This window comes from Mesocricetus auratus, unplaced genomic scaffold (genome assembly GCF_017639785.1).
Source record: "Mesocricetus auratus isolate SY011 unplaced genomic scaffold, BCM_Maur_2.0 Super-Scaffold_100019, whole genome shotgun sequence".
Lineage (NCBI taxonomy): Eukaryota > Metazoa > Chordata > Mammalia > Rodentia > Cricetidae > Mesocricetus > Mesocricetus auratus.
This window is the reverse complement of record NW_024429200.1, coordinates 31,768,292-31,778,704: the sequence shown is the minus strand read 5'-3', so window position 1 is coordinate 31,778,704 and position 10,413 is coordinate 31,768,292. Positions and strand designations below refer to the sequence as shown.

Sequence of the window (10,413 nt, the reverse complement as noted above, 5' to 3'; positions counted from 1 at the left end):
TTCCGTAGGTGACAGCTCTCAAGGCCCTCTACTCCCAGAGAGGATAAGCCAGCGCCAGATCCTTCACCCAACCCCACTAGAACTAGGGGCTGAAACTAAACCCTCGCCTCTAGGAAGCCGGGACTTCCCAGCCCCCTTCGCAGGAGGGCGGGGCGAACGCCGAACGGCCAATCCCCGCGTCCGCACGTCGCCGTGTCCACGCCCACGCCGCCCGGGCCCCGCCCTCCCCTGGGGCTCGTGCGGCGGCCGCGACGTCAGCTGCCCCAGACCCCTGGGTGGTGACTGCGCCGTGGGCGGGCCGCGGTCGGGCCGCGCGGCGAGGAGGGGGGGCGGAGCGAACGGCGGGAGCGAGCGGCGGGAGCGCGCGCCGGGCCCGCCTCGGCCGCCGCCGCCGGGGGATGATCTGGGCGGCCGCGGGCGGCCCTGGCTAGCGGCCCCTGCCCGTGCTGCGGCGGGCCAGGGCGGCGAAGGTCGAGGGTCGTGGGTCGTCCTCCTCCCCGCCTCCGGGAGGGGCGAGAGGGAGCCGCGGCTGATGTCAGGTACGGCGGGCGGAGGCGCCCGAGGGCTGCGGGTCCCCGGGCTCGGCTGCCCGACGCTGGGCGACTGAGGGGACCGGAGCGCCGCCAAACAGGTGTCTGGGGGCGGCGGGCGAGCGGCCGCCCTTGCGCTCCCCTCTGCCCGGCGGCTCCGGCGGGAGGCGCCCGGGGCGGGCCAGCGCCTAGCGGTCCTGCCCGCCGCCCCGCCCCGGCCTCCGCGCGCCCAGCGGCCGCCAGCCCTGCACTCAGGTGCGAGCACCTTCCGGCCACTCGGGTCCCGAGTGCCTGCTTGCCGCGGGCTGGACCCCAGCTTTGTCTGTCGCTGCTTTCTTAAGGCTGGAAGTTTTCCTTGCGGCTGACTGAGTGAACTAGCCAGGTGTGTTGGGGGCTTGCTGCGCGCACGAGGATTTAAATTTTTTTTCTCCCTCCCCTCTGGAGGAAAAAGTGTGATGGGATTTCTAGATGCTGGCTAGTTAAACTGCTCTGAATTTGAATACTCTCATAGATTGACTGAATCAGGAATGAGAATGGGGGATTAAAAAAAATTCCCCTTTCAGTATTTAAAAACAAGCGGCGGAAGCATTCTTTTAAGGTCCCTTACATTTTGGAAAAAAATTGTTTTCTAGTCGGGTTCTTTTTATTCATTGTAGATGCTACCATGTTGCCTTTTAGTACATAACGACCAAAAACGTATTCTGAATTAGAAAGTTACAAAGTTAGAACTTTTATGCATCAGACCGAGTAATTAGGCAAAGTGTAAAGGACAGAAATATGGTGATTTACTGGCAGTTGAGCATAGACCATAGATAGCTCTGCCTGGATGCCAAGAAAAAGTGCTGTGCACACTACAAGTTGTTTGATTCTGAGTTTTTAGAAGGTATTTAGTTTTCCAGTCTCTTAGCAGAGAAATCAGATGAGCCGTATGCACATGATATTGTGTATTCTCAGCATTGTATATCATCAATTTTATTTTCTGCCAGCCGCACTATATATTTTTGTACAGTTTAAATGAATATGAAGTTTCAAGTTACCAAACAGTTAACTCTTTTTCACCATATGTTAAGTAAAACAGTGATTTAGGAAGGCAAGTATGACTCACTTAAAATTCAGGACTAGTGGAGAACTATTCAGTGTCTCAGATTTGCCTGAAATTTATGTTTTCCTGTATGTTTTTACTGAGGACTCAGCATTTTACAAATACTTTGTGGTTACTGTCCAGTTAAAAGATTTTTTTTAGTTGATGTTTTTAAAAATATCATCCTAACCTATAATTGGGAATAAATTCAATGTGAAGCAAATTGTAGACTTTTATAAGCAATTTACTAAAGAGTACATATAATGAGTTAATGTTTGGCTAATAGTGTGCTAAACACTGTGCATGTGTTGGCTGTATACTGCTTGTATGTTGATGTTGCTGAGATGAAAATTGAGTTATGCAGCTTGACATTGTAATCCACGGTAATATAAAGTCAAGTCTTTTGTGGTGAAATTATTGGTTGGAATTTTCTTGTGACAGTGTATTTATAAATAAAATGTAAATAGAAATTGTTACCTTAATGCTGCTATTTAGGTTTTACACTCAAAAGTCAGGGTTTTTCAGCACAATGTTTCAAAAAGATTTTTCTGAAATTTTAGTAAAACAGCTAGTTGAAAATCTTATCAAGGTTAAAAGATACACGTTTTTAATACCAAATCTGGTGGGATTAAGGTATTTTTAAAATTTTAAATTTAAATTAACCTGTAAGATGAGATCAATATACATATGCCATTATATTTTGCTTTTATTCTTTTAAATGAAGAAAGAAAGAAAAAAAAGCTTGCTCCATAAAATGTGAAGTTAACATTTTATCTATGAATCTGGTAAGAAACAAATGTCAAAGAATACTTAAGTTTTTGCACCTAACTTAACCCCCCCCCGGGGGGGGGGGGATAGTCAGGTACATGCCAGTATCTGTTATGTGTGAAAACAGAAAGCTGTTCTCTGTGAACCAGGGAATCCCATTAGAAGGTGGGAGATCCAAGAAGAAACTTGAAACAATTTACCTTGCACCTGCGGTATGAAGTGTATTGAGGGCCCAGGGAGACATGTTGGGAGATTGTGAATTTGGAACCCTGATTATTTTATAATGAAAGCTGAATGCTGAAGCACATTTTAACTATAGAATTGAAATGATATCCAGCTCCATGTAGTCATTTGCATTCTTGTTTGCTGTATTAGTTTTCTGAGGCTACCAAAACAAAGGTCTACAAACTGGACCATTTAAGAGCCCTCAAGGCTGTACTGTAGAGTTTCTAGAGAACCTGCTGTGTTTCTCTAAGCTTTTCTGTCTTAGGTTCCGTGGCTCTGCAGTATTACTTATAAAAATGGGGCCCCTAGGCTCATAGCAGCAAGCTTATAGGCTCTTGTTAGAAATGTGAGTTTTCGAACTGCAGATCTCTTGATTTGGAAGCTTGTGACTAGCTTTCCAGACAGGCTAACTGAGACGCCTTGTTTCTAGATAGTAAACAGGGTAAGTGAAAGACATTGAAGGTGTGTCTGGGGGAGACCCCTGTTGAAGTGAAGAGCTCAAGTAGCTGAAGAATGAATCACAGGAATGTCAGAGAGGACGGTTTACAGCAAGCAGGAAGACCCTGTGTGTTTAACGAACAAAGCAAGGAGTCCAAAGCAAAAATCCACTGGGGAAAACAGCGTGAGGCAGTATTGTATAAAGCTCACTTTAAGGTTTGGGCTTTTTAAAATGAGGTTAGGCAGGTGCTAGAGGCTTGTGAGAAAATGGGTGACAGGATCTGATTGCAGATGATAGGATCACTCTGGCGTGCTAACCAAAAGAGACTGAAGAAAGAAGGGGACCAGGAGACTACTGGCTGAAAGGCTGTTGCTCTTCTACGTGGGTTCTGGCGGACTGAACCCAGGCCTTCACTTAGCCCTTCAGCTTCCTAGTGGAGTGGTTCTTGACTGAAGCTGATTTACTCCTTCAAGAGAACGCTGGCTCTTGTCTAGATAGGTTTTTGGTTGCCACTACTAGGAGAAGTGCTCCTGCCATCTAGTAAACAAAGAAGGAGAAACTTCTAAACGCCTTATGAATTAATAGGACAACCCTACAACAGTGCCACTAGCTGACTCACACTGCCACTAGTGCCAAGATGAAGGAAATGTGACTTAAAATCTCTGAGGGGAGAACATAGGGAATGGAGGGAAGAAGGCATTTTAGTCAGATAACATAAGAGAAATAGGCCGGGCGGTGGTGGCGAATGCCTTTAATCCCAGCACTCGGGAGGCAGAGGCAGGTGGATCTCTGTGAGTTCGAGGCCAGCCTGGTCTACAGAGCAAGTTCCAGGACAGGCTCCAAAACAATACAGAGAAACCCTGTCTCAAAAAACCAAAAAAAAAAAAAAAAAAAAAAAAAAAGAGAGAGAGAGAGAGAGAAATAGTGGAGCTGACCTCATTGGGATGGTTAATAGTCAAGATTATTTACAATCTTTTTTTTTTTTTTCCCGAGGCAGGGTTTCTCTGTGAAACAGTTCTGGCGATAGTCAAGATTATTGACTGGATTAGTGAAATGGTGAAGTTGGATATATGGACAGAATCACCAAGCAGAGGTTTATATGTCATGTTAATTAAAGATGGTTCATTTTTCACTTGTAGGCTGTAGAATCCTGTGAGGGTTAGTGGAGTGGCTTGGCCACTTGGAGTTAGAGGCCATTTTGATAGAACAGGGAAGAGTTGAAGATGAGTGGGACACATGGGGGGAGACAGGTTCCATATCTCAGTAGCTTACAGTTGAGAGTGAAATAAGACAGTGGATAAGGAGAAGAGATGGTTCGAAAAATTAGAAAATAAAATTGGCACTCAGATATGGCTGAGAGTGAGTGGACCATTAAGAATGCCTATGTCCGGGGTGTCTGGTGCAGTGTCTGCTTGGCGTGTGTAAAGCCGAGCGTCTGGTCCCCAACGCCCCCTACATACACATACAATTTCTTTTCCTAATTTCTAGTCTCAGTGATCAGACAAATCTGAGTGAAAGAGGAACAGATCGAAAGGATGAAGTCACTCTTGGGCTTGTTGAGTTTGGACTTGTTGCCTGTGGTCAAGGTGGAAGTGTGTGTTTGGGTTCATGTGATTTGGAATCTTAGAGAATTCTGAAAAGGATCAAGAGATGTAATGAGAGTTTTCATTTTTACTCCCTAGATAAACTAGTTTCTTAGTGAGGGTTTCTATTGCTGCCATCAAGCACCACGACCAAAAGGCAAGTTGGGGAGGAGAGGGTTTATTAGGCTTATACTTCAGCATTGCTGTTCATCACCAAAGGAAGTCAGGACAGGAACTGAACAGGGCAGGATCCTGGAGGCCCACAAGATGCAGAAGCCATGGAGGGGTATTGCTTATTGCTTGCTTCCAATGGCTTGCTCAACCCACCTCATAGAACCCAGGGATGGCACCACCCACCATGGGCTGGGCCCTCCCCCACTGATCACTAAATGAGAAAGTGCCCTCCAGCTGGATCTCATGGAGGCACTTTCTCAGCTGAGACTCCTTCCTCTCTGATGACTCCAAATTGTATCAAGTTGACCCACCCAGTACAACTACCTTTATTTAATTTTTGTCAGAAAAGGAAAATCTATTTTTTGTTTTCCATATGTAGAAATGTGTGTAGAAATAGTTAATGTGCGTGTGCACACATTATTTTAAATAGCACAATGAAATTGTGCTATGTTGGCTTCAGTACTTTAAAACAAATAAGCCTTATACAATTAAAACAAGTGAGATTATATCAGGGGTAATGTTAGAGTGGAGAGTAGCAGATCTCTCTCTTTTTGGTTTTTTGAGACAAGGTTTCTCTGTAACTTTGGAGGCTGTCCTGGAACTAGCTCTGTAGACCAGGCTGTCTGGAACTCACAGAGATCCACCTGCCTCTGCCTCCTGAGTGCTGGGATTAAAGGTGTGCACCACCACCGCCCGGCTGATTAGCAGATCTCTCTAATGTAAATTCCAGTGTTGCTCTAGGGTGAGGTTAAGGGACTAGGAGTTACAGACATTCCTTTGTGTTAGTTTTGTCTTTTCTGAAACCAGGCCTTGTAGGGCTGGACAGTCTTGAACTTCTAGTCTTTCCACCTCTGCCTTCCAAATGCTGGGACTACAGGTGTGAACCACCACTTGCTGCTCCTTTGTCAGGGGTGGGAGGGGTAGTAGGAGGGCGAGGTTTCACCCACACTTGAGGGGAGAGCCAGGTTGGGAGTTAGTAGTAAAACCCAATGCTCTTTTGTATATCTTCCTCTCCCTCTGTCCTTTGACATCCCTCCTTCATTCTCTCTTTTGTTTATTTTCACACTCTACTCTTACAAAGCATAATTATAAATGTTAGCCACAGGCACAAGTATTTCCCTCGTCAACACATGTGGGTCATTGTTTTTAACAGCTGAAGAGCATAATACTCTATGTACCAACATCTGAGCCTATGGCTGCCATGAATATCTCAAAAAGCTTCTTTGAATTTATCCATCATTACATTTCTAATCATGAAATGATTGTTCTCAGATAATTGCCAAATATTGTTTAAAAAGACAGTAAAAGTATGTTGTAACGATGTATAGTTCCAGGTAATCAATACTGTATGTTAATAAACAGTAGAAATCCTGCCAGTATGCTAGCTTAGAAACTCTCCCCCTCCCTCTGTCTCTCTCTCTCTCTCTCTCCTTTCCTTAATCATTGGTCATTGGTGAAATTGAATAACCTTTACTACTTTGTTTTCCTGTCTTGTGTCCATCATTTTTTTATGTTGTTAATCATTTGTTTTTATGTTGCACACTTTTTAAAGGCTGTTATAAAGAAACAGTCCTATGGACCTCCTGCTTTGCCTCCAGGACTTGTCCATTGGGTAAACTTTTTCTATAGCCCAGCTTCTGAATTAGGAAGCTCTCAGTGTACCATATAAATATGCAAAAAGATGATTTCTCCTAGTCTGTTTTTAAATATTTAACTCTTAGAAGCATTTGGAATTGCTAATTATTAGAAAAGGCCCCAGCTGGTTGCTTTTATCTTTTCCAAAGGATTACTTTTCTCAAGCTATGCCTTGCATAAGCCATCCCTTCCTTGTTGTCAAGTGCTGTGTGGATTATGCAATACATTTCCACATGTACTTATTTTCTTGTTTGTTTGTTTTTCCACCAACCATTTCAGTCTGTTGAAGTCCTTCTGGTAAAAAACTACCTCAGTGTCTATCTGGGGTCGACAAGAATAGGTGACTAGTTTGCTGCAGTGCAGTAGACTATACAGATTTCACTGGAAAAGAAACAGTACTATATGGTTTTGGAGGAGGGTGGTGTTGAGGCACAATTCTAGTGTTACAGTACTTTATAGTTTTAAAAACACATCTAGACTGGGTGTCAAAAGGTTACTAAACATCTGGTCTGGTGTTTGGAGAGCATGGAGGTAAGGTAATTGTGCAATGTTATGCCTGTACACCTTATCTGAAGCTCTGAATTGGAAATTAAGGTTGCTTTGGATGCAGAATGATCAGTCACTCACGCAAAGAAGCGGGGGCTTAATCTCACTGATGGCATTTCAAATGCTGTGGCTCCTGCTCAGCAAATCTGTTGTTAATTGACAAGCTCTTACAGATACGGTGACTGGCCAATCAGTCTCAACATCAAATTGTCAGATTATTTCAGCTCATTTCTGGGTTGATGGTTTTGCTTTTTTATTCAGTTATGAGAAAGAGAGTATGTGGATGTGTGTTTGAGACAAGGTAGCCCTGGCTGATTCTAGGCTAGACTAAATAGGAGATCCTTTTGCCTTCACCTTCCCAAGTGCTGAAATTATTTGTGTGTGCCACCAGGCCTCTATAATATTTTAAAATACAATATGCATTGTATGTTTCCCTCCACGAATTCACTATTCAGGAATTATCCATTCCTTGTTCAGGCATGGTGGCACAGATCTTTAATTTCAGCACTTGTAAGACAGAGGCAAGCAGATCTCTGGGAGTTCCAGGATAGTTGGATTACATTTTGGGTTCCAGGACAGCCAGCGCTACATAGTAGTGTGATCTTAAAAATAAATAAACAAAAATTTACACTCTCATTTTCCCAAACTTTTACAATATTTTTAGAGTTATTTAATTTTTGAAACTGTTTCAGCCGGGATCTCATTCCATACACAGACCGATCTGTAGAAAACCCAACATCTTTAACATTGATTTTTAAAATTTTGATAATATACATCTTAAATGCTAATCCTAATCATGTTTAATTATACAGTTTGTATTCTGATGCACTGCACCCATCGTCATTGTCCTACTCCAGAGCTCTGCATCCTGTGAAGCTGAAACTCAATACCAATTAAACACTGAGTCCCGTTCTACCTCCCCACAACCCGTCAACCAAAGTTCTACCCTGGGACTGAGTTTTACTTAAAAGTATTAAGGGAAACCACACATTGTCTTCTTATGATTGCTAAGCTTCACTTAACAAAATGTCTTCCTTTTATCTGCTTGTAACAGACTAGAATTCTCTTCATTTTTAAAGATTGAACAATAATCTCTTGCATATTTACTAATTGATTCTTCTGTCAGTAGATATTGTGGGGCAACCGCCTTCCCCCGACACACACCATTTTAGTTATTTTTAATTTGCCGTGACTACTAGTGGAAAAAAAATATCTCTTTGGGACTCTGCTTTCAAGTCCTTAGGGTATGTACCCCAAAGTGGAATTATTCGATCATGTGATAATTATCCCCCACACCCCGTTGAGATAGTCTTACTGTGTAACTGACTGACTTTGAACTCTCAGAGGTCTACCTGCCTTTCCCTCCAAAGTGCTGGGGTTAACGTCGCGCATCACCATTCTCAGTGATAATCAGTCTTGATTTTTAGGGCCTGCTGTACTGAACTGCTGTCCACAGCTGCAGTGCTGTGTTACATTTCTTGATGTGCTTGCTGACACCGGTTATCTTCTGACTGTTGACGGTAGCCATCATGAGTAAGAACTGGCATTTTACTGATGATAGACATACGAGGAATTGTTTGACTTGCTTATTGACGTGTGTATCTTCTGGAGAACTATTCACATCACATATCCATTTTGAGTTGGATTTATTTTGTTGTAGCTGATTTTTAGGAGTTCATCACCTAACATAAGCCCCCTAAATCCCAAATTATAGATGTGACTTGTGTTTTGTTTATTCTGTGACTTGATTTTTTTTAACTTAATAAAGTCTTTAGATGCAAAAGTTTTATGTTTTGTTTGTTTTTGCTACTAAGTTAAGTATTGTTTTGACTATTTAGGGCCTCTTGATATTCTGTATAAATTTTAATTTTTCTTACTGTAGAAAACATTGTTGGAATTGTACTACAGATTTCATTGACTCTGTAGGTCATTTTGATAATTATACTGACTGTACATCAATACTGTATCTTAACAGTCTTAAGTCTTGCAGTCCATGATCATGAAATATATTTGTGTTTATTTTTTGCTTCATATGTTTTAGTGGTCTGTTATTAGACACACATAATGGTCTTCTGTTCTCTTGGTTACTGTCTGGTATGCAGTGTCTCTTTTCTGTATTTTCAACCTATCTTTGGATGGGAAGTTAGTCTCATAGATAAAACATAGTTAGATCATGTTTATCCATTCTGCTTATCTCTGCCTCTTGGTTAGAGTTTAATCCATTTTTATTTAAAGTAGTTACAAACCAGGAGGGCTCCTCCAAGTTGTTTCCTAGCCCTCCGTACTGCATTACTATCTCATTACTATCCTTTTGAGCTGTTTTCTTTTGTTATCAAAGGAATTCTACTTAATGTCCTTAAGCTGCAGTACTCTAGTTGGAGTCCGTACCCATTTGACCCAGTGACACACAGAAATGCCTTTCTTTTATGACTCCCCCAGCTCACTCGCCGATTCTACACAATTGCTTCTTTATGCATGGTGTATCAAAACTGTTCTAGTGCCTGCCAGTTAAATTATGTGGAAACAAGTGTAGAGCTAAAAACCAGAGTTGTAATAGTATGAGGTTTTCCATTTACCTGTGTGTTTCATTTTTATTTACTTTTATTGTCTACTTCTACAGGATTCTGCATTTCCTGCAGAGCAGGTCTGTAGTAATAAACTGCTTTGGGTTTTGTTTACACAAGAATACATTAAGTTCCCTTTCACTTTTAAAGAAAAAATTTTGTCAGATGTAGGATTTCGTAGTTGACATTTTTTTTAGCACTTTAAATATATCAGCCCACTATCTTCTGTCCTCCAAAGTTTCTGATGATAATCTTCTGACAGTCACTTATAGGCCATGAATCACTTCTTCATGCTTTTAAAATGGTCTCTTTGGCCTATAGATGGATTAAAATGTATGTTGGTATGAATCTTTGAGTTCATCCTCCCTGAAGTCTATTCGGCCTCTTGGGTGCTAATATTGAAATCTTGACGTCTTTCCCACTACATAGGAGTTCCACGGTGTGTCTGCTGGGCGCCTTCCTTCATGGTGGCCCATAGAAGTGGTATGCTCTCACACTCATCTTTTCTCTTGGGCTCCTCAGACTCAAGTCATTTCAGTTGTTGTGTGTTCAGGCTTGCTGCTTCTCTTTGCTGCTCAGGTTTGTTTGGTTTGGTTTGGTTTGGTTTTCTTTCTAGTAGATTTTTAAGTTTAGTTAACAATGCTTTTAAACTTTAGATTTTTGATTTGGTTTCTTTTTTAGGTTTTCCGTTTCTTCAAAATAATTTAATAGATTGCTGTCAGGTCTGCCTTAGATACTGTTAGGTTTCACTTCCTCATTGCTTTGAATGAATCATAGTTTCTCACTTGTGTGACTTGTGTTATTTGAAAAAAAAACATGTTTCTAATTAATAATGTGATCATGAAATCAGATTGTCTCATTCCCTGGT

At 42.2% G+C, this 10,413-nt stretch overlaps 1 protein-coding gene across 2 annotated transcripts in view; it reads left to right on the top strand.

The window, feature by feature from the left end:
* Positions 1–366: 366 nt before the first annotated feature.
* Positions 367–10,413, top strand: part of C1galt1 (core 1 synthase, glycoprotein-N-acetylgalactosamine 3-beta-galactosyltransferase 1) — a 38,606-nt gene continuing 28,559 nt past the window's right edge. The window contains exon 1 of one of the 2 annotated variants that reach the window (XM_040728531.1): positions 367–539. In XM_040728531.1, coding sequence (XP_040584465.1) covers positions 533–539 — 7 coding nt within the window. In that variant the 5' untranslated portion in view covers positions 367–532. Of the gene's footprint in view, positions 540–737; positions 913–10,413 lie in introns of those variants that run through there. The other variant, XM_040728532.1, reaches the window with a different exon arrangement.